This window comes from Heptranchias perlo, chromosome 1, assembly GCF_035084215.1.
Source record: "Heptranchias perlo isolate sHepPer1 chromosome 1, sHepPer1.hap1, whole genome shotgun sequence".
Lineage (NCBI taxonomy): Eukaryota > Metazoa > Chordata > Chondrichthyes > Hexanchiformes > Hexanchidae > Heptranchias > Heptranchias perlo.
In genome coordinates this window covers 179742049-179766568 of record NC_090325.1, presented here as the reverse complement: position 1 = coordinate 179766568, position 24520 = coordinate 179742049, and the positions used below count along the sequence as shown (strand labels likewise).

The following is a 24520-nucleotide window of genomic DNA, read 5'->3' as shown; positions in this document are numbered from 1 at the left end:
CTACCACTTTTATCAAGCTTTTAGTCAACCTTCTATCTCCTTCTTTGGCTTGGTGTCAATTTTTGTCTGATTATGCTCCTGTGAGAAACCTTGGGATATTTCTCTACATTAAAGGTGCTATATAAATGCAAGTTGTTGTGAATTTACTGGGTCTGGATTTGTACACTTGCTTCAATCTGTAATAAATAATGAAACAGAAACATGTTCCTTGTTGCATAAATGTTTCCATTACTGGGGAGCACATCTTAACAAAGATTTTATATTTTTATCACTGGTCACTGACCCCTTTATGTGGTATGCATTGTGTGTTGTGGAGAAATCCAGCTTGTAACACTACACTGATTTTTTACATTCTGCTTTCTTTCTTTCCTGCTTACCCATTGCATCTATTTCCAAGTTAAAAACAGCCCCAGTTGGAATATATTATCCAGAGTACTTGGTTTCAAAATACTGCTGCAATTAAACTACTTCAAAAGCATGTCCCACCTGGGATCATTTTTACAAGGAAAACCTGGCTGCTATGAAGTAAGGAGATGAAATGTTACACTCTTAAAAGTTGGAATTCTCCATAACACAGCTGCTGAACACAGTTGATATCATCGAGCAGAGTCCAATTTGTTATGCATATTTCGTGTGAATTGTGAAGGATGGTGAATTCACTCATAATTCACCGAGCAGAAGTAATCCAGTATCCTGTGAGGTCCTGAGTCATGGAACTGATATTCTGTGATGTTCTACAGTAGCATCTGAAGGAGTTGCAATGGAAAAAAATAAATACTCTCTGACAGAAAAAAAATAGTTACTGTCGTGAAAGGGGATTGGTGGCACCAGTTGATTCCCAGGGGTTCAGCAAGTCCTCAAGCTTCATTCTCACAGCATAAGATTACAATGCGCCCTTTTATGGTGTCAGAATTATTGCAGATTTGAGTGAATCTGAAGTTAGTTTCATAGCCTAAACAGCTTTTTTTCTAAAACAAACCCGGTCTTTAGTAGAGAGTAGGCATAATTTGGAGTGACACGGCATTCTGGCCGCTACAAACTGCTAAGTGTCTAATTCTACTACTCTCAGCCTCAGTCAACTTTGCCTTCCTCAGTGTTTTGAGTACAATAGGCCCCTGCTCTGTGGAGTTTAGAAGAATGAGAGGTGATCTCATTGAAACATATAAGAGTCTGAGGGGCTTGACAGGATAGTTGCTGAGATGATGTTTCCCCTGGCTGGAGAGTCTAGAACTAGGGACATAGTCTCAGGATAAGGGGCCAGCCATTTTGGATTGAGATGAGGAATTTCTTCACTGAGGGTTGTGAACATTTGGAATTCTCTACCCCAGAGGGCTGTGGATGCTCAGTCATTGAGTATATTAAAGACTGAGATCGATAGATTTTTGGACTCTTGGGGAATTAAGGGATATGGGGATTGAGCGGGAAAGTGGAGTTGAGGTAGAAGATCAGCCATGATCTTATTGAATGGTGGACAGGCTCAAGGGGCCGTATGGCCTACTCCTGATCCTATTTCTTATGTTGCATTTTGATTTTTTTCAAATTATACCCATCAGCTGCCCTGATGACTTGGTGGATAATTGGAGTTCACTGCAATGCTCCCCAATGGGTGAACAGCCTACCAACTGTCCCTATTTAGAGTCACGTAAAGAATGGCCACTTGTGTCAGACACTGGAGGGAGGCCATGCCTATGGAACTTTGGCCGAGAGGACTGGAGAAAATAAGAGGGAAAAAAAAAATCCCCTTGGATTTAGATTTTGTTTGAATTCCTTGAAAATGTTGTTTTGGTATGGCTGTTAGTTACTGTAATATTGGATACACTCTAATTTGGCTGATTTATTTTTTTTATCACGGAGCAGCATCAATGTCAGGGTAACTCCAGGATCAGGTTGTTGCAGAGCTTCAGTACCTATCCGGTACTCAGCTACCTGTAAACTTGTATCTGCTGTTTTGACTACAAGGCAGTATCCCTGTAACCACGAGAATTCAAAGCCCAGAAATTGTGCTATGGCACACTGGCGGATGAACACTTAACATAGTTGTCTGAAATTCTTCTCTCTCCTATTTTTGCGGAGGTGTTAGCCCATTTATGTTAAAGGCTTTAATGCCGCTATCGTACTGGAGTGAGGAATGGCAGGCCACTGCGTTACGTTTGTCCACTGGTATTCTACAGCATAATTTCAGCGCCTAAAAGCTTTTTGTCGTTCCTGTTCGTTCATGTTCCAATACAAAAAGGTCTAATTGTAGTCTCCCTGAAAGCACCAATCATTGTGTTCTCAGCCTTATGCACAGAGATAACATTTCTATTGTGGCACTCGGCAAACCTCATTACTTACAGTGCAAGCTTTTTGTCTCTTGTTGACTTATTGAGGACTAGCTGTCTCTTGCTGACCTGGGGTGACGAGAAAAAGATGGAGAATGCATATACTTTGCAGAATTTAAAAAGATACACAAACAGTCCAGTCCCTCTTTTGAGATGCAGACCACTGCTAGTTAATTAACCCTTGACATTAACCGTGATCTTTATCTTCGCAGTTTTTGTGCCAGAAATAGAGAAGACCATGAAGAGAGGCCGGCTTCCTAGCAGCAGTGACGATTCTGATGACAATGACAGTAAGTGTTTTGTTTGGTTACAATGAAAGTGATCTTGCCTCCAGGTTATATCAACCGCTGTACTTAAAACAAATGAGGCGGGAGGGAGACCATTGAGGTAATTCAACCTTTTGCTCTGTCATCAAAACTCCTGAATAGTTACACGTATTAGGCTCAATACCGTATCAATCACTGTGCCCAGTCATGGATAACTATGGTGGGATCCAACCAATCGAGATACACTGCATTCATCGAAAATAGTAAACGGCTTCCCCAGTGAGTAAGTGGCACTGACACATGCAGAGTAGAAAGGTCCTAGGTTTGATTCCTACTGTGCTGAGTTGAGTGATTTCAGCCAGGATAGTAATTGGGGTTCAAAATTTGGCCTGCCTTTCTGGGCTAGGGAGGCCACTCCTAGTCTTGATTGCCATCTGCTGGAATTGAGCACATGTGGATCTTGGGTAAGCACTGAGCTGTGTTGTTCTGATTGAACAAATTGCTGATACTAAACTGTATAGGCTCATACATGAAGAATAGCCACAGTTTGTGGAGCTCTATACACAGTCTGCAGAGAAAATGGGAGGAAATTCGGAAATAAATATTGAGTCCTCCAAAGGAGTGAGGAAAATGTATTTTTTTGAAACCTGCATTGTAATATTGTAATCTCCCATCTATACATTTACATTCATTCATTTTCTTTTTCTTTTCTCTTTCATATGTAGCTGTGTAAATTTTTTTTAATCATAGGAATATTTGTAATATTGCTGTCTTTCTCGTATTGATATATAAGGGTCCATTTTATGAATTTGTCCTCCTGGAGTGTAGCTTCATTTGGGAGCATATATCGCGAATTTGGGAGTGAAGGTCAGCAGGCCCTGTAGGATTTTCCACACTATGTAGTCTCTCGCACTCACTGATAATTTCTATCTATTTCCTTTCTCTTGCGTCATATCTTCAAAATGTTAAGTATGAATCAGCTCATCTAAAGTAATGATGTGGAGATGCCGGTGATGGACTGGGGTGGACAAATGTAAGGAATCTTACAACACCAGGTTATAGTCCAACAAATTTATTTTAAAATCACAAGCTTTCGGAGATTATCTCCTTCGTCAGATGATTGAATGAAAAGGTTCTCAAATCGCATATCTTATACAATGTTGGGACAGCATCACACCAATCAAAAGGTGTCGTTGTTATTCAAACAGGCCAGTCACGGAGAACAGAACGTCCCAGTACACTCGATATACATTGTGTCTTTTACACAGGCAAGCAGAAAGAAACTTAAAATGGCAGAGAGAGAGAGAGAATTTTAAAAAACATATAAATTTTTTCCCCCTTTTTGCTGGTGGGGTTACGTGTAGCGTGACATGAACCCAAGATCCCGGTTGAGGCCGTCCTCATGGGTGCGGAACTTGGCTATCAACTTCTGCTCGACGATTTTGCGTTGTCGTGTGTCTCGAAGGCCGCCTTGGAGAACGCTTACCCGAAGATCGGTGGCTGAATGTCCTTGACTGCTAAAGTGTTCCCCGACTGGGAGGGAACCCTCCTGTTTGGCGATTGTTGCGCGGTGTCCGTTCATCCGTTGTCGCAGCGTCTGCATGGTCTCGCCAATGTACCATGCTCCGGGGCATCCTTTCCTGCAACGTATGAGGTAAACAACGTTGGCCGAGTCACAGGAGTATGAACCATGTACCTGGTGGGTGGTGTCCTCTCGTGTGATGGTGGTATCCGTGTCGATGATCTGGCATGTCTTGCAGAGGTTGCCGTGGCAGGGTTGTGTGGTGTCGTGGACGCTGTTCTCATGAAAACTGGGTAACTTGCTGCGAACGATGGTCTGTTTGAGGTTGGGTGGCTGTTTAAAGGCGAGCAGTGGAGGCGTGGGGATGGCCTTAGCGAGGTGTTCGTCGTCATCGATGACATGTTGAAGGCTGCGGAGAACATGGTGTAGTTTCTCCGCTCCAGGGAAGTACTGGACGACGAAGGGTACTCTGTTGGTTGCGTCCCGTGTTTGTCTTCTGAGGAGGTCTATGCGATTCTTCGCTGTGGCCCGTCGGAACTGTCGATCGACAAGTCGAGCGTCATATCCCGTTCTTACGAGGGCGTCTTTCAGCGTCTGTAGGTGTCCATCGCGTTCCTCCTCGTCTGAGCAGATCCTGTGTATTCGTAGGGCCTGTCCATAGGGGATGGCCTCTTTGACGTGGTTGGGGTGGAAGCTGGAAAAGTGGAGCATCGTGAGGTTGTCCGTGGGCTTGCGGTAGAGTGAGGTGCTGAGGTGCCCGTCTTTGATGGAGATTTGTGTGTCCAAGAAAGAAACCGATTCTGAGGAGTAGTCCATGGTGAGTTTGATGGTGGGATGGAACTTGTTGATGTTATCGTGTAGTCTCTTCAGTGATTCTTCGCCGTGGGTCCATAGGAAGAAAATGTCGTCGATGTATCTGGTGTATAGTGTTGGTTGGAGGTCCTGTGCAGTGAAGAAGTCGTGCTCGAACTTGTGCATGAAAATGTTGGCGTATTGGGGTGCGAATTTGGTCCCCATGGCTGTTCCGTGTGTTTGGGTAAAGAACTGGTTATTGAAGGTGAAGACATTGTGATCCAGGATGAAGCGGATGAGTTGTAGGATGGCGTCTGGAGATTGGCTGTTGTTGGTGTTGAGTACTGAGGCTGTTGCAGCGATGCCGTCATCGTGGGGGATACTGGTGTATAGTGCCGAGACGTCCATCGTGGTGAGAAGTGTTCCTGGTTCAACTGGTCCGTGGGTGCTGAGTTTTTGTAGGAAGTCTGTAGTGTCGCGACAGAAGCTGGGGGTTCCCTGTACAATGGGTTTCAGGATGCCCTCGACGTATCCAGAGAGGTTCTCACACAGGGTTCCATTGCCTGATACGATAGGACGTCCGGGTGTGTTGGCTTTGTGTATCTTTGGGAGGCAGTAGAAGTCTCCCACGCGGGGAGTACGTGGGATGAGAGTGCGTAGGATGCTTTGAAGGTCTGGATCGAAGGTCTTGATCAGTTTGTTGAGCTGGTGGGTGTGTTCTTTGGTCGGATCTGCGGGTAACCGTCTGTAGTGTTCCTGGTTGTCCAGTTGTCGGTATGCTTCTTTGCAATAGTCCGTTCTGTTCTGTATGACAATGGCTCCTCCTTTGTCCGCTGGTTTGATGACGATGTTTCAGAACAGCAGACAGAGGGATCCACGGTACAGCAACCGAAGAGGAAAGAGTCAAACTGGACTCTTCCGGAGGGTCGCTACCCTCAGCTTGACATGTATGCCCAAGCTGTCAGGAAATGCGTCAATGCCAGATTCATCAGGCGCACTCAGAAGACAGTCCAGAATGTCACCCGAGCACAACGCAACGCCATCAACGCTCTCAAGACCAACCGAAACATCGTCATCAAACCAGCGGACAAAGGAGGAGCCATTGTCATACAGAACAGAACGGACTATTGCAAAGAAGCATACCGACAACTGGACAACCAGGAACACTACAGACGGTTACCCGCAGATCCGACCAAAGAACACACCCACCAGCTCAACAAACTGATCAAGACCTTCGATCCAGACCTTCAAAGCATCCTACGCACTCTCATCCCACGTACTCCCCGCGTGGGAGACTTCTACTGCCTCCCAAAGATACACAAAGCCAACACACCCGGACGTCCTATCGTATCAGGCAATGGAACCCTGTGTGAGAACCTCTCTGGATACGTCGAGGGCATCCTGAAACCCATTGTACAGGGAACCCCCAGCTTCTGTCGCGACACTACAGACTTCCTACAAAAACTCAGCACCCACGGACCAGTTGAACCAGGAACACTTCTCACCACGATGGACGTCTCGGCACTATACACCAGTATCCCCCACGATGACGGCATCGCTGCAACAGCCTCAGTACTCAACACCAACAACAGCCAATCTCCAGACGCCATCCTACAACTCATCCGCTTCATCCTGGATCACAATGTCTTCACCTTCAATAACCAGTTCTTTACCCAAACACACGGAACAGCCATGGGGACCAAATTCGCACCCCAATACGCCAACATTTTCATGCACAAGTTCGAGCACGACTTCTTCACTGCACAGGACCTCCAACCAACACTATACACCAGATACATCGACGACATTTTCTTCCTATGGACCCACGGCGAAGAATCACTGAAGAGACTACACGATAACATCAACAAGTTCCATCCCACCATCAAACTCACCATGGACTACTCCTCAGAATCGGTTTCTTTCTTGGACACACAAATCTCCATCAAAGACGGGCACCTCAGCACCTCACTCTACCGCAAGCCCACGGACAACCTCACGATGCTCCACTTTTCCAGCTTCCACCCCAACCACGTCAAAGAGGCCATCCCCTATGGACAGGCCCTACGAATACACAGGATCTGCTCAGACGAGGAGGAACGCGATGGACACCTACAGACGCTGAAAGACGCCCTCGTAAGAACGGGATATGACGCTCGACTTGTCGATCGACAGTTCCGACGGGCCACAGCGAAGAATCGCATAGACCTCCTCAGAAGACAAACACGGGACGCAACCAACAGAGTACCCTTCGTCGTCCAGTACTTCCCTGGAGCGGAGAAACTACACCATGTTCTCCGCAGCCTTCAACATGTCATCGATGACGACGAACACCTCGCTAAGGCCATCCCCACGCCTCCACTGCTCGCCTTTAAACAGCCACCCAACCTCAAACAGACCATCGTTCGCAGCAAGTTACCCAGTTTTCATGAGAACAGCGTCCACGACACCACACAACCCTGCCACGGCAACCTCTGCAAGACATGCCAGATCATCGACACGGATACCACCATCACACGAGAGGACACCACCCACCAGGTACATGGTTCATACTCCTGTGACTCGGCCAACGTTGTTTACCTCATACGTTGCAGGAAAGGATGCCCCGGAGCATGGTACATTGGCGAGACCATGCAGACGCTGCGACAACGGATGAACGGACACCGCGCAACAATCGCCAAACAGGAGGGTTCCCTCCCAGTCGGGGAACACTTTAGCAGTCAAGGACATTCAGCCACCGATCTTCGGGTAAGCGTTCTCCAAGGCGGCCTTCGAGACACACGACAACGCAAAATCGTCGAGCAGAAGTTGATAGCCAAGTTCCGCACCCATGAGGACGGCCTCAACCGGGATCTTGGGTTCATGTCACGCTACACGTAACCCCACCAGCAAAAAGGGGGAAAAAATTTATATGTTTTTTAAAATTCTCTCTCTCTCTCTGCCATTTTAAGTTTCTTTCTGCTTGCCTGTGTAAAAGACACAATGTATATCGAGTGTACTGGGACGTTCTGTTCTCCGTGACTGGCCTGTTTGAATAACAACGACACCTTTTGATTGGTGTGATGCTGTCCCAACATTGTATAAGATATGCGATTTGAGAACCTTTTCATTCAATCATCTGACGAAGGAGATAATCTCCGAAAGCTTGTGATTTTAAAATAAATTTGTTGGACTATAACCTGGTGTTGTAAGATTCCTTACATTCATCTAAAGTAAGACATACTTCTAACCAAAATTCCCACTCACTACTCATGTTATCTGTTTAACTGAGTTCAGCTGTATTTTAAATTCGTTGGCATTTCCTTTATTTGTGCAGCAAAGCCTGTGCGATCATTGGTTTTGAGAATTCCATGTGTTGTTTGTTTACCCTTTGCCCCCACGGGAACAAAATGAAAGCAACCATTTGTGTGAGTATCATAGTGTTGGAAGTCTTGTCCAGTGGAGAAAACATCTTAAATAAAGACGTAAGAAGGTTTGGCTACTGTGGCCAAAGGAGTGGATTTATTAAAATATATATATTTATTATCTTTTCAAATTAATATGTGTTCAAAAGTGCTTTTTCCTTGTGTTACATGTGATGGGGGGTGGTGGTTGGTGAGGAAAGCCAATTGTCTAAACAACTAACTGGTTTGCTGATTGTTCAGTACCAATTTTATTTTCGTTATTTTTTCAAGCTAATTATGTGTCTATCTGTCTATCTCTATCTACCTTTCTGTCTATCTTTTTATCTCCCTTTCCTTTCCATGAAACCCAGTGGTTCAGCTCTAGTCCCCATCTCCCTCACAGTAGCTATAGGAGTAGCCTGGCTAGTTGCTGCTCTCTGTAGTTCCATGTCTTTTTTCCGCCCCTCTGTTGGGCATAGTGGAGGAATCCTTGTGTTCTGCTGTGCTTCCTGCCCTTCAGGCCTAGCACCACTTCCTACTCACCCAACACTAAGATCCAGCAGCCTCCCTGCTCCAATCCCCTGCTGTCACCTTAAAGAAAAAGAAAGATTTGCAATTACATAGCGCCTTTCACAACCTCAGGCCGCCCCAAAGTGCTTTACAGCCAATGAAGTACTTTTGAAGTGTAGTCACTGTTGCAATGTAGGAATCTTGGCCCTCGTTCCCAGTTTCCCAGTCACTGGGATTGCAGCGGTTCCTGGCCATGCCAGTATCGGTCAGGGCTGCAACTCTGGATCCAGAGCAGCATCAACGGAAAGTCCATTCAACCCACGGTACAAATCTGCAGCTCCAGTTGCACCGTTCCCTTCCAAGGTAGACCCTGTCTTCCTTCTGTGTCTGTTGTAGACTAATTGAAAGAGATTGATTGCTATGATTAGTCAACAACTCCATTATCATTATATCATGCGACTACCAGGATGGTAGAAGGTGAACTAGATGGACCTTGGTCTATTATCGTCTAGCAATTCCCATGTTCCCAATCCAGGGCTTAACCTCCAGGCTTTCTTACAGCATCTCGCAAATGGCCTTTCCCCATCCACCTGATATTCCCACTTCGGACTAGGGATATTTTGTCGCTCATGTTGCTATATGTCCTAGCACATTTAAAAAAAAATTAAAACAACCAAATTTATGAAATCAGAAAAGGAACATGTTTGAAATGTATATAGACAAAGTAGGAAATATATAGAAAAGATAGAATGAAAGAATAAATGAGTGAGGAGAAAGGGAAATGGGTACAGAGACAAAGAAAGTATATTATATAGAATGTACATCAAAGAAACAGGCCATTCGGCCCAACAGATCCATGCCGGTGTTTATGCTCCATACGAGCCTCCTCCCATCGTTCTTCATCTAATCACATCAACATAACCTTCTATTCCTTTCTCCCGTATGTGTTTATCTAGCTACCCCTTAAATGCATCAATGCTAGTCGCCTCAACTACTCTTTGTGCTAGCGAGTTCCACATTCTAACCACTCTCTGGGTAAAGAAGTTTGTCCTGAATTCTCTATTGGATTTATTAGTGACTATCTTATATTTACGTCTACCCTATCAAACCCTTTCATAACCTTAAAGGCCTCTATCAGATCACCCTTCAGCCTTCTCTTTTCTAGAGAAAAGAGCCCCAGCCTGTTCAGTCTTTCCTGATAGGTATAACCTCTCAGTTCTGATATCATCCTAGTAAATCTTTTTTGCACCTTCTCTAGTGCCACTATATCCTTTCTAAAATATGGAGACCAGAACTGTTCACAGTATTCCAAGTGTGGTCTAACCAAGGTTCCATACAAGTTTAACATAACTTCCCTGCTTTTCAATTCTGTCCTTCTAGAAGTGAACCCCAGTGCTTTGCTTGCTTTTTTTTTAATGGCCTTATTAACCTGCGTCATTATTTTTATCGATTTGTGTATCTATACCCCCAGGTCCCTCTGCTCGTCTACCCCATTTAGACTGTTATTTTCCAAGGAGTATGTGGCCTCCTTATTCTTCCTACCAAAATGCGCCATGTCATACTTATCTATATTGAAATTCCTTTGCCAGTTACACACCCAATCTGCAAGTTTATTAATGTCTTCCTGTATTTTGTCGTCGTCCTTCTTAGTATTAACTATAACCCCCAATTTGGTATCGTCCGCAAATTTTGAAATTGTACTTCCGATTCCCGAATCCAAGTCGTTTATGTAAACGGTGAACAACAGTGGTCCCAGCACCCATCCTTGTGGAACACCACTTCCTACCTTTTACCAGTCTGTGTAACTACCTTCAACCCCTACTCTCTGTTTTCTGTTTTGTAGCCAGCCTGCTATCCATTCTGCTACTTATCCCCTGATTCCACATGCTCTGACCTTAGTCATGAGTCTACAATGCAGTAACTTATCGAAGGCCTTTTGAAAAACCAAATATATTACATCTACTGCGTTACCCTTGTCTACCCTTTCTGTTACTTCTTCAAAGAATTCAGTGAGGTTGGTCAAACGTAGCCTTCCCTTTTGAAATCCGTGCTGACTATTCTTTTATTATACTTTCGGTTTCTAGATGGTTTTCTATTACATCTTTGAATAAGGATTCCATTATCTTTCCTACGACCTGTCAGCCATGACTTGTTCTATCCCCCTTTTTAAATATAGGATTCACATTAGCTATCCTCCAGTCCTCTGACGCTATTCCCTTTTCTAATGAATTTTTACATGTATATGATAGTGCCTCTGCCAGCTCCTCCCTAACTTCTTTTAATGCAATCCATCCAGACCAGGGGTTTTACCCTCTCTAAATTTGATTATTTGATCAATTATTCTCTCTTTCCCCCCCCCCCCCCACCTTTGCCGGCTTTCTATCTTGAATGTCTTTATATCTATTTTGATGTCTTCTAATGTCATGCCCGCCATGTTAGTCTCCTTGATAAATACTGAGGCAAAGTAATTATTTTAATATTTCTGCCATTTCGCTGTCATTACCTGTTATCTCTTAGTAGCCCTATCCCTATCTGTTTTTTCTTTTGTTATTTATGTGTCTGTAGAATACTTCATTTTATGTTCCTCGATAACTTAATTTCATAGTATCTCTTTGCCTTCCTAATTGTTTTTTTGACTTTTTTCCTAACCTTTTCGAATTCCTTTTTGTCATCCGCTCCTTTGTTGTCTATGAACTTAGAGTGTGCCTTTTTCTTTAGTTTTAGTTTTGCCCTCATTTCTTTATTCATCCATGGTGGCAAATGGATTTTAATGTAGGCAAATGTGAGGTCATCCACTTTGGACCTAAAAAGGATAGATCAGAGTACTTTCTAAATGGTTAAAAGCTTGAAATAGCAGAGGTCCAAAGAGACTTAGGGGTCCATGTACATAGATCAATAAAATGTCATGGACAGGCACAGAAAATAATCAAAAAGCCTAATGGAATGCTGGCCTTTATATCTAGAGGACTAGAATACAAAGGGGTAGAAGTTAAAAATCTCATGGTGCTGTTTGAAAAAAGCAAGGAGATTGGGATGAGGAAAAATTAGTAAAATGTGATCCCAATAATTTGCAAAGAATAAAACTCCAAGTTTCACTGCCCTCAACTGACTGAGAACAGCTGAACTATTAATGCTAACTGTCGAGATAAATAGTTTTGTTCTTGACTTATGCTATATCTAAATCTCTGGCTTTCCAGACTTGTTGCAGACAAACCAGTTCACCTTCATGTCAAGTATCAGTTCTTCTAAGTTAGTAGACTCTTACCTGTGAGTCAGTATGTTACGGGTTCAAGTCCAACTGCAGGATTCGAGCCCCCAATCTAGGCTGACACTTCACCGGGGTCTTTTGGTTGAGATGTTAAACTGAGACCTCATTTGCCTATTTTGATGGTTCAAGTTAACATAGAAGATCCCGTGAAGAAGAACAGGGAGTTCTCCCAGTAATCTTACCGGCATTCTTCACCCACCCAACATTACCGTAAACAGATGAATCGTTCGTTTATCTCATTTGTTGTGTATGGGCCTTGCTATGTGTGGGACTTTGCTGTGTGAAAATTAGCTGTTGTTGCGCTTGCCTACATAACACCAGTGATTGAAATTCAAAAAGTAATTCATTGGCTTTTGAAGTGCTTTGGGGACATCCTCAGGATATGTTATGGCTCAGTATAAATGCAAATTCTCTTTTATTTCCTTTTTTGATGATGAGGACAAGTGATTTGGCACAGTACAACATTCTGCAACAAATACTGTGATTTGCTGACCAAGGAACGCAAGAAGTTCTGGAGGCAGCAAAAATGCTGGTTTCTGATCAGATTTGAGCGATAACAAATCACTTACCACAGCAGATCACTTGCCCTACTCACGACTGATCAAAGTACTTTGCTTACAAGAGAACAAAACTGCTGTTGAACTTTTTTTTTAAAGGTCATTCAACCACCTGGTCCCAGCATTCCAAATCACAGCACAGGAGAAGCTCCACATCAAGACACGAAGACCGAAAACCATCCGAGGTAATGCCTTGTTCTTTCCTGAAATTTTCTCTCCTCCTCCCCCACTCTTCCCCTATTCTGCTCTCCCGAAGGTGTTGACTCTCATATTGGTGTGTGGTCACACAAATAGCGGCCATCTTCCAGTCCATTCCTACCTGAGCCTTGGCAGTGAGTGTCGGTGGATTGGAGAGCATTGCAGCCGACCTCAGCCACAAACACACAGTTCCAGCAGAGTTGTTCCGTGATGATCAGGAGATGGCATGCCGACAGATTTTTCTTGTCCCTAGCCTAGAGCCTCGAAGTCAGTTGTAGTACCCATTGTTGAGATCAATCAACTCAGCACAGACTGGGGATCGTGCCATGCACCTTCTCCTTTATATGGGTTTGAGCTAAAGTTATTTCTCTGAGCCATGTGGTCCAGGATGGTCCCACGTTCTGGCTACCTGATGGCTGAGAGGTAAAGTGACAGTCTTTGAGTCATAAGGTAAGCCTCCAAGATTGGCTTTTACTGAATATAGCTTAAAAAATGAGGCATGAGAGTATAGTGTTAACAGTTTTCAGCATTTAGAGATCCATTTCCTCTCTCAACAATTTCATAGCAGTTCCTGTAAGTGGACCTTGTCCTCGATGATGCAGGGGCTGTATTTTTTTTGATAATTGCCCCTTTGCAGAGCTGTGAGACCCAATAATTAATGGCTTCCTTATTTCCAATGTTTAAATGCTTCATCATTTCCATTTTCCAAATTTCAGACTCTATCCTTTCAGCTTCTGTGAAGGAGAAGAGCACCTTAGGACATTTCATATCATTCAGGCACAAGATTTAATACAAGGTCAATTTTGCCTTTTGGAAACTGATCACTAAGTAGTAATCTGCATAGAATCACTTCATCCAAGTTTTGGTTTCACCAGAAGGTGTTTTAACTTGTTAGTCATCTCAGGTCTAGGAAGTAAAACAGACACAATCCCAGGACAGTTAATCCAGGCCACCATTATTATTACTGTTACTAATGATCTTTTGGGGATCTGTAGTCCACCTTCTGTCCTTCTGGATGTTTGTTTAGTAAAGATTAATTTTGCCTTTGTGCACTGTTTAATATCATTGAACTTTTTGTGTGTATCATGGTATATCTACCTATCTGGATGTAGCTAGTACACTTTCAGTGATGGCTTTTCTTCCCTTACCTCTGGAGTCCCCCAAGGATCTATCCTTAGCCTCCTTCTATGCCTCGTTTATACGGTGCCCCTAAGTGACATCACCCACAGCCACTGGGTCAGCTTCCATATGTATACTGACAACACCCCGCTCTACTTCTCCACCATTTGTCTTGATTCTATGGCCATCTCTGTGCTGTCAGACTGCTTGTCTGACACAAAGTCTTAGATGAGTCAGAGCTTCCTTCAGCTGAACTTTGGGAAGACCGAAGCTGCTATTCTCCGCTTCTGTCATTAATTCCACTTTTTTTAACACTGATTCCATCCTCCTTCCTGGCCTCTCATGTTAAACAAGACCGTGCAAAATCTTGGGGTTCTGTTTGACACTGAGCTTCAAATTCCACGTCCTCTCTATCATCAAGACCACTTATTTCTATTTCTGCCATTTTAGCCCCTCTGTCGCTATAGTGGGGAGAGAGGGCATGAAAATGAGGAAAATCTATTTAAATTTAACACATTGATTCCTATATATCTACATTGGTTCAAAGTGATGGGTAAGCAGGAAGGTTATAGTTTATGAAGTGTGGTTGAAGGAAAGACAGCAAGGAAGGCACTGGAATAATCAAGTCTGGCAGTGACTAAAACAGCGACAGAGGGGCTAAAATAGCAGAGATAGAGATAAGTGGTCTTGATGATGGAGAGGACATAAAGTTTGAAGCTCGGTGTCAAACAGGACCCCAAGATTTTGCAAGGTCTTGTTTATCATGAGAGGCAGAAAGGAGGATGAAATCAGTGTTAATAACATTGCTTTTCTGATGACCTAGTGGCGAAATGCATCACTCGTGCAATAACGAATCGACACACGGCCCCAAGTTTGATTCATATTCTGTGCTGAATTAGCTGATCTCAGCTAGAACAACAATTGGTGTGCACATTTTGTTCTTAGTGCCCTTGGGCTCGTGACTTTTGCTGAAAGTGAGCCTGCGTGGATGTCGAATGAGAAGGTGTGATCAGGCTCATGTATAATGTCCTTCTTGGTTAAATAGCCTGAAGGCACTGATTGTCCAGGCTCATGCCTGAAGAATGGCCACTTGGGGAGGGTACCAGGAGTTTTGGACGCCGATGGAGTTATGCCCCAGTGAGAGTCAGAAACTTCAGGCGAGGAGGGTGGGGGAAACTGGCAAAAAAAAAGTTAATCGTACCATTATCTGAATGGATCTCTTATGTAAATTTAACTTATCAAAATAGGTCAGAAATTTGCATGGTCTCCATCCACAACTTGGATGTTTGTGGCACAGGAGTCATGACATTTTAAAAAATTTGCATTGGATGAAAATATTTAGTTGGTAAATTTATTTATATGCAGCTTTGCAGGCTCACTCGACAAATTTGTCAAGATTTGCAAGCATGTATTTAGAAATTGTGTTGAAATATGATGTCTTAACTACGTGCCTTTTGAAAAACCATTGTCACTTTATATGTAGTCTGAGGGGGAGGTGGTGAACAGTGTTGCACATGCTACAGCATTAGAGTTGTTCACCAGCCAGGATTTGCTTGGATTCTCCAGAAGTTAAAGATTAATTTTCTGGGCACTGCTGTGAGCAACCAGGGAGAAAAATCATAGAGGCATTAAAAAAAATGTTTTCCATTTTCTTTGAACACTTTTATTTATTCTTTACAAAAATTGGAGATGGGTGTTGAAGCTGTTTGACAGTCAACAATAATCCAGTCGGGTAATGGAGCGCCTGTTTACTTTCCATTTGGCGTGGAAAGGGCTGTGAGGAGGGGCCTGTCGGGTGACCAATGGCAGGAGTGTGGGGGAGGGGCGATTGGAGGCAGGAGTTCATATGATGAAACCTCCAGGAATATGTCCGACCAGAGTTGTCAACCCTATACAGCATTTGGGGGGAGGAGAAGGTAGTTACAGTTACGTTGATCATGGACTGGTCAATAAGAAGCTTTCCCATTACAGGAGTGAGAAAAATAGCCACACCAAGACATAAAGAGTGTGTGTGTGTGAGAGAAAGATAGAAAATGAAGAGAGAGAAAGTATTAGTGAGCCAAAGACGAGCAGAGAAAGTTCTGGGGACAAGCAAAGGACATTACAGAAGATAGAGCCGCAATTATTTTTTCCAGGAGCGATGCCATGGAAGGTCAACTAATGCATGTATTTTTTCAAAAAAAAAGTCAGATTTCTTAAACCTAGGGTGATCACAATTTCTTCAATCCTGAAGCAGACAGGGCATTTTAAAATGGCACAAATGAAAGTCAATGGGCTCGATTTTAGGGTCGGGTTTCCGGCGGGTTACCAGCGGGGTGGCCCCGAAAATCCCGACCTCCGGTCACGTGACCGGATCGCGACGAAATCCCGGCCACTTCCGGGTACCGCGCTGACGTGCGGGGCTGCGCGCGCAAGCCCCGCTGGTGGGAATCCCGCAGGCAATTAAAGCCAGCGGGGTTCCACTTGAGAGTACTTAACTTGCTCGTTGTGGTCAGTTAATGAGCTGAAGCAGCTGTCAAAAGAGGAAGTGTGGGATTTTAGGTTCAAGGCAGTGAGTTTCCCACACTGGGGGAAACAGACTCCCTCCAACCAGGCGTGTTGCAGCCAGCAGCCTGTGGCAGGTGCCAAGGTGCGCTCCACGGGTGAGAGCCCTCACCCACGCAGGAGGCCACCGCGTCACATAGGGCAACCCCTGCCCTCCACCACCCCCCGCCAAGCCAGAGGACAGACCGACACGAAACCGCAGCCCCAGTCCGAGGAACCACCCACCTACCCTGCACAACCCCTCAGACCAACACCTGCCAGTTGGGTGGTGTGTGGAGACCCTCGGAGGACGAAGAGCATGACCAGCACCAGCAGCCTCGCAGTCCACGCCGTCCGCCGCAGAGACGTGGATCCCCCCAACACGGTGTTGTTGCACGCCCACCTGCACAGCAGGAGGGAGGGCTACCGCAGAGAGAGACGTGTCGCAGAGGGCACTACCCTCGCCACAGGGTCCACAGACCGAGGCGCAGCTCCCCGGACCTCTCCGAGCAGCAGTGCACAGGGAGGCGCAGATTCGCTCGACATGTAGTCGTGGAGATCTGCAGCCTCTTTCATGCCGAGCTGCTCCTGGCTGGCCCCAGCACCAACTGCTTACCTGTCGCTGGCAAAGTCACCACTGCCCTCCACACCTTCTCCTCCGCATCCTTCCAGGGTGCAGCCGGCTACACCGCCGATGTCTCTCAGTCGTCTGCGCGGACGAGCCCTGCAAATACACCTGCACCTACTCTGCAGTAACACGATGGGTGGCATCAGTGGTGGGTCCTCATAGTGATACCCAGGAGCGGGCATTATTGGACACAACGGACAGGATTCGCGGAGACATGGCAGTGGTGGTGTCAATATAATGTGTGCTGTTTGTTGCTCTGAAATTCAATATGGGTAACACCCATGACAAACCCTCAGACACCCTTGTGCACCCCCTTCATGCTGACGAGACGTTTGCCTTACGCTGCCTACTGCACATATGTGATGCATGCCCTGTGGCTGCAGCACAGGTGGTGGCAGCTTGAGTGAGGCTGGCCGTGAGGGAGATGCACGAGAGGGTGAGTATGGGATGGAGCCATGAGATTGTATGAGGATTGGGTTGCGTGTTAGTGGCAGGATGAGTACTGGCGAAGTGAGTAGGTGGAGGTAAGATGAGGACGGGGTGTGAGTGGGTATGAAGGGTGATGTGATAGAATAGTGTGGGCGGTGCCGAAGGAGATTTGGGGTGGGGGCAGTGTTGTGGCAGACGGAGTGTAGGGGAAAGACTTCGTGTTCTCACTGTGGCGGACCTACTGCGGTCATTGCAGCGCCTCCTGCACTGTATGCAGGTGGGCCATATGTTGGTGGCGCAGGTGACCCCCTCTGCCACCTCGAGCCAGGCCTTCTTGGTGGCAGAGGCAGGCCGCTTCCTCCCGCCCGCCGGGGGGAAGATCTGTGTCCTCCCCCTCCTCCTCACCCCATCTGATGATACCTGGGGTGAGGCATCATTAAACTGGGAGCAGCCTTCCCCCTGGGCTGCTCCATGCTGCAATTTGTTCTATTGGTTGCAGCATCTGTCAGTGGAGGACTGCCCCTTTAACTAGAGAGCCTCCAGCTGACAGATCGAACTGCGCATGCGCAGCCCGACCGACGCGCAGGCCAGCGCCGTGGACCCCGGAGGAGCAGGTAATTGATTCCTATTAGTGTGTTGCCTGCTATGATCGCGTGGGCAACCCACTAATTTCGCCGTTCGCGTTTTCGACGCTCCCAGAGGACCACCCGCTGGGAACCCGCAGGCCTGCTAAATTCGAGCCCAATGTGTTTGTGTGCACAATGACGGCTGATTGTTCAGGTGGGAAATGGGAAGATTTTGCGCTCTTACACACTGTTTCTTACGTGCATGATCAGACTACTTCACATACTTGTATGTACTTTTTTTTACCATCCAATATTGCAAAAGCAGACATTTTGCTGGTTTTTCAAAATTACGAGCTGCCCCTGCAATGGGACTGTTGGGCCCAGACTGGATGGGTGGCCTATTGTACTTTCACGGAAGTGATTAACCTGCATTACTAAGTGGCTATCAATATTGACTGTTTACATCTTGAGCTGTCGCATAAGTGAAGGGGGGAATCCTTACTGCTCATGGACCATCTAATTTTCTGAGATTCAATTTTATCATGTATTCAGAAATGGCTGGTGTTTTGATGGTACAGATATTATTGGCTTGGTTGCCAGTTGATGTGACAATGACTTTTTGTTTGTTACTTTTTCGTTTCCTGGTTACCCTGGAAATTTGGAACCATGAGCAGAAACGTATGATTTGCGTCTTGTATTTCAGGTCTACAGAACAGACCTGATTACTGCAATGAAGCTACATGATTCGCACCAGCTGAACTCGGATGAATATTATATCCTGGCTGATTCATGGAGACAAGAATGGGAGAAGGGAGTTCAAGTACCGGTTAGCCCTGAGTCTGTGCCACAAGCAACAGTCAGGTATTTGAGGGGGGAAATGCTGGTTTAAAATTGAAATGAACTATTTTGTTTAGTTTTGTATTTTTAATTCCAGCCAAATAGCTCTTTACTTGTTGGCCTGGTAGCTAAAGCAAATGTGCATTTGAATCTCTCAAGATTGCCCATCACTCCAGTTTTCTCACAAAGTATCCGTCAGGTTCCCAGATGGAATGCTGTGCAGAAAGAAAGTTGGCCGTTGCTCGTGATGCTGAGTCGCACACTACCTCCCAAACACAGAATAGCAACCAGCCATGAAATGGGAGTCTATGCCTGACAACAACCCAACCTCCAGCCTGAGGTGAGGAAGGGATAGCTTTTTTTAATCCTTCCTCACCTCAGGCTGTAGGTTGGGTTGGTGTCAGGCATAGACTCCCATTTCATGGCTGGTTGCTGTTCTGTGTTTGGGAGGTAGTGTGCGACTCAGCATCACAAGCAACGGCCAGCTTTCCATCTGGGAACCTGACGGATACTTTGTGAGAAAACTGGAGTGATGGGCAATCTTGAGAGATTCAAATGCACATTTGCTTTAGCTACCAGGCCAACGAGTAAAGTTTTTACACCCACACCACCAACGTTATGCTTGTGTAGTGCAAACTGGAGCAATTTGGTGGAGTCTACCGTAACAGGATCAATTAAATCAGAGTTTAATTGGGGCCCTCTGTTCAGATTTAAATAGTTACATTGACATACCTTAAGATCAATATAAGATTGAGCTTACTGATAGAGTTACATTTTACACAAGCATTTATGGCACTTCCTAACACTTGGAGTTGTATAAATTGAGAAAAAGAAATTACATGAAGCAGATCAAAGGCTCCTACAAGAAACCTTTTTAGGTGCAAAAGAGAAAGGGTTGGATGTCTTGATTTGGACCTTGGTCTCCCATTTGCGCACCTGTGCTTAGTAACTGATAACATGCGTGTTGCCTCTGACGTTTTCTTTGTCAGCAGCGATTCCACACAGATTAGAAAAACAATGGCACTCGTAGGGTTAGAGTACAGCTTTACTCTTTAACTGTCAAAATGTAAAAGTATTGACATAATTATCAGTTTAGGGGGTGGAAAATAATACATGACATGAACAGCCCTCTTCTTACGGTTGCCAACTCTGGACGTATTCCTGGAGGTTTCATCACATGACCTCCCCCCTCCAACTGCCCCACCTAAATAAACAGCCTTTTTTCCCATTTCCAATATTTTTATAACTAATAAATGAAAGTGTTCAAATCAAATGGGGAAAAAAAAACAGACCTTTTCTTTGAATGCCCCTATGATTTTTCTCCTGGTTTGCTCACAGCAGTGGCCAGAAGATTAATCTTTAATTCCTGGAGACCCAAGGACAGTCCTGGAGTGTTGGCGATCCTGTTCTTAAGAGTTGAAGTGCAAGTTTAGTTTCGTGAAATTTTGGAAGCTAAAAATGTATTTCGTCCATAAAATATACAGTCTCCCCCTCACCTTGCATTGCTCAGTATTTTAAGCTGCCAAAACCACATCAGGAGGAGGCATAAACAACATAAAAGTTCTCCAATTTTAAACAAGTTATAATGTGCTCCCCCAAAAATAAGTTGTTTTCTTTAAGTAATGTGCTTCTGATCTTTGTTTTATACCCCAGTATTTCTGGGACAACATGTGTATGCTGTTAATATAGGGTCTGCAATCTCTTAATGTAAGAAACCCAAAGAAAGGAAAAAAATGCATTTATGTAGTGCCTTATCACATTCTCAGAATGTCCTAAAGCACTTAACAGATAACAAATGTTGAAGCACAGTCACTTTGTTGTTGTTGTTAGTTCTTGGGATATGGGCGACACTAGAATGGTCACATTTATTGCCTATCTCTTGTTGCTTTGATCGCGATTGTTTGCACAATTGTTTGAGTGACTTACTAGATCATTTCAGAGTCAAGTCATCTGTAGGCCAGACCAGGTAAGGATGGCAGATTTCCTTCCCTGAAGGACTTGTGTGAACCAGTTTGCTTTTACAGAAATTTGGCTAGCCCACAAATTACCAGATGTATTGCCACTGTGGGATTTGAATTTAGGTTGCACACTCAGTACCATAACCAGTATACTACCCTTCGACTTGTTCGACCACACCATCCTTTCCCAATGCCTTTCTTCCATTGTCCAGCTCAGTAGGACTGCCCTCGCTCATATACCCCTCGGATCATTGTCCTAGCAAATCCAGCAATGGATCCTCAACCTACCACTGCACCATTATCTCTAGAGTCCACCAAGAATCTATCGTTGGCCTCCTCTTCCTCATCTACATGCTTCCCCTTGGTGACATCAGCTGCAGATGTGGGGTCAACTTCCACATGTACACTAGTGACCCTCAGCTTCCGCTTGAACCAGACTGTTCTTAGTCTTGGCATCATAATCAACATCAAGTTGAGCTTCCAATCTCAAACTCTGTCCATTACTAAGACCGCCTACTTCCACTGACCCCCCCCTCCCCCACCCCAAAAAGAACTCTCTGTTCCTCCGACTGTGATTTTGAGTGTCCCTCCGTTGGCAGCTGTGCCTTCGGCCGCCTAGGCCCCACACCACTCTGAATTCCCTACCTGAAACCCTTTGCCTCGCCAGCTCTCTCTCATCCTTTAAGGCCTTTCTTAATTCCCACCTCTTCGACCAAGCTTTTGATCACCCCTCCTAATGTCTCCTCCTTTGCCTCGGCATATATATTTCTGATTACGCTTCTGTGTAGCGGCGTGGGACATTTTTCTACATTAAAGGGGCCATATAAATGCAAGTTGTTGTTATGTAGGGAAATGCAACAGCCAATTTGCACTGCACACAGTAAGCTCCAACAAACACCAAATGAAATAAGTGACCAGTTAATGTGTTTTTGATGGTATTGGTTGGGGAAGGAATGAAGGCCATGACACTGGGAGAATGTCGTCATGAAACCTTTAACATCCACGTGAGCAGGACCCCAATTTAATGTCTTATCTGAAAGACAGCACCTCCAACAATGCAGCACTGAATTGATGGTCTAGATTATATGCTCAAATGCTGAGTTGGGACTTGGACCCATAGGGCAGAATTTTAACTGTGATAAATGGGTGGGTTAGGGGCGGAGGGGGGGGGGGATTGAAAATTGCAACAATTTCAGAACCAGCCCCAACCCGCCCACTTCTGGTTTTCACCGGGGCAGGACGAGGGGCGGGCAACCAACCCACTCCCGGGAGGCAGGTTGGTCACTAAAACCTTTCAAGGAGGCTGCGGGCCACCATTTTGAAAGGTTTTGTAATTTGTATTCCTGGGGGCCGGGATTCCCGGGCCGCCTTCACGCCGCATGAGAGGAGACGAGAAGGCCCGAAACTGTGGGTCAGTGCCTTTTATAGCACAACTTGTGGGCCCAGAGGAGCAGGAGTGCTTCCCCCAGACCCAACAAGCCTACCTGCAGCGACTGCGGACCACCACCCCTCCCCTCCCCCCATCCCCCACCCAACGATCACAGACTACTGCGATGACCCCCGATCCCGACACCTCTCCCCACCCGTTATACACCCCTCCCCACATTCCTTTCCATTAACTTCAGTGGAGCTGGAACTGAACTTCTGCCACCCGTTTTACATCCTCCCCCAGCTGATATTGAATGTTCTACCCTATGTTTCATGGTATTCCTGCCTCTGGTGCTTCCCCAATTTTAACTGCTCCACCATTGGCGGCTGTGTCTTCAGCTGCCTATGCGCTATGCTCTGGAATTCCCTTCCTAAACCTCTCTACCTCTCCTCCTTCAAGCTGCTCCTTAAAACTTTCCTCTTTGACCAAGCACCTGTCCTGATATCTCCTTATGTGGCTCGGTGTCAAATTTTGTTGGATAACCCTCCTGTGAAGCGCCTTGGGAAATTTTACTACATTAAAGGCGCTATATAAATGCAAGTCATTGTTGTTGTTGGTGCCATTGTTCCAATAAGAGCATTTTGAGCTTGTTTAATTGTGGTTAATGATCCAAGACCTGAGCAGCCTTTGTCCATTTTCTTTTCACTAACTAATTTATTTCTCCTTTACTCAGCACCATTCTCTAGCCAAAGAAGATGGGCATTTTTTAATTCTGTTCTGGGGGTGGGGATGAGCAAGCATTTGCATGTGCAAAAAAGAGCTACAGTAACTCGATTTACTTCTTTAAAAAACAATTAAACTAAAAAATTCTCTGATCTGTTGGGAAAGTTGCTACTGGCACCTTGTCCTATAACTCAACTAAGATCAAGGTCTGTATAAGTGTGATATCATCTCCCCTTTCATTTCTTTCCAATACTTCTATATTTTACACGGAAAGCTAGATACAATACTCGGCAGTGTTTTCATAGCATGCCGGCATCGCCATATTGGACTTGCATTCTGTAGAACTACTTATATGCTGTAATATTCCACTTTCCCGGGAAATCGCTGTTGTGCAAAATTTGGTCAACAGTCCCATTCAAGTCTATTTACTAAGTTTTTTTATTGTTGAGAAACCTAGGTCAACGACTGGACATCATCTAGGTTGCAGAGTATTGGAAGGAAAGAGGATAGAATTAGACGTAAATCAAAAAAAACAATAATTTGGAACAAGTGTGCATTTCTCTGTATTAAGTGCCATTTGTCAATCCTCTGTCCAGTTACTAAGTCTCTGAAGATTACTTTGAATATCATCCCTCTATTCTGAGCACCCTATTTACCCACATTTGCATTAAAAGTAGTGCGCTCTCCTCTGAATCAGAACGTTGTGGGTTCAAGTCCCACTCCAGACTTGAGCGCATAATCCAGGCTGACACTCCAGTGCAGTACTGAGGGAGTGCTGCAATGTTGGAGGTGCCATCTTTCGGATGAGACATTAAACCAAGGCCCTGTCTGCCCCCTCAAGTGGGCGTAAAAGATCCCATGGCACCAATTCAAAGAAGACCAGGGGAGTTCTTCTCAGTGTCCTGGCTAATATTTTTCCCTCAACCAACATCACTAAAACAGATTATCTGTTCACTATCACTTTGCTGTTTGTGGAACCTTCCTGTGCGCAAATTGGCTGCCGCGTTTCCTACATTACAACAGTGACTATACTTCAAAAAAAAGTGCTCCATTGGCTGTCAAACGCTTTGGGATGTCCTGAGGTCAAGAAAGGCGCTATATAAATGCAAGTCTTTCTTTAAAAATTGGTGTATGTACTGATCTTAAAGGTGAGGAGATATTTTTAAACTGGCCGAAAGAGAAGTCTGATTTAATTAAGAATGATGTGAAACCGTTAAGGTTGAGGATGACACCATTGTGTCTGGTGGGCTTGTGTCCATGCTTTTCTTTCGCCTGCAATTGGCGAAACAGTACTGCAGTTTCACTGGCACGAGTTAATGCCTCTCAATTCTCTGAACCACAACGCAAACAAGGGGTGAATCAGTCTATTAATATCCTCGTTGAGTGAATTAAACTGCCTTTGTATTGTTTTTTGTATGATAAGCTGCCAACGTGCAACCGGCAGCATCCCAAAGAAATCTTGCCAGATTTACTACTACCAGACCCCAGGGAGATTCGTGTTCTTGTTTACCAGTTGTACTTCAGGCTTGCTGCTGGCTGCGTGAAACACGGATG

The 24520-nt window shown here is 45.0% G+C and overlaps 1 protein-coding gene across 1 annotated transcript in view; it reads left to right on the top strand.

Annotated features, from left to right (window-relative positions):
- jade1 (jade family PHD finger 1) overlaps positions 1–24520 on the top strand; it is a 109113-nt gene that overhangs the window by 39624 nt on the left and 44969 nt on the right. Inside the window, exons 3-5 of the mRNA XM_067994318.1 lie at positions 2534–2611; positions 12716–12801; positions 18783–18940. Coding sequence (XP_067850419.1) covers positions 2560–2611; positions 12716–12801; positions 18783–18940 — 296 coding nt within the window. The 5' untranslated portion in view covers positions 2534–2559. The remainder of the gene's footprint in view (positions 1–2533; positions 2612–12715; positions 12802–18782; positions 18941–24520) is intronic.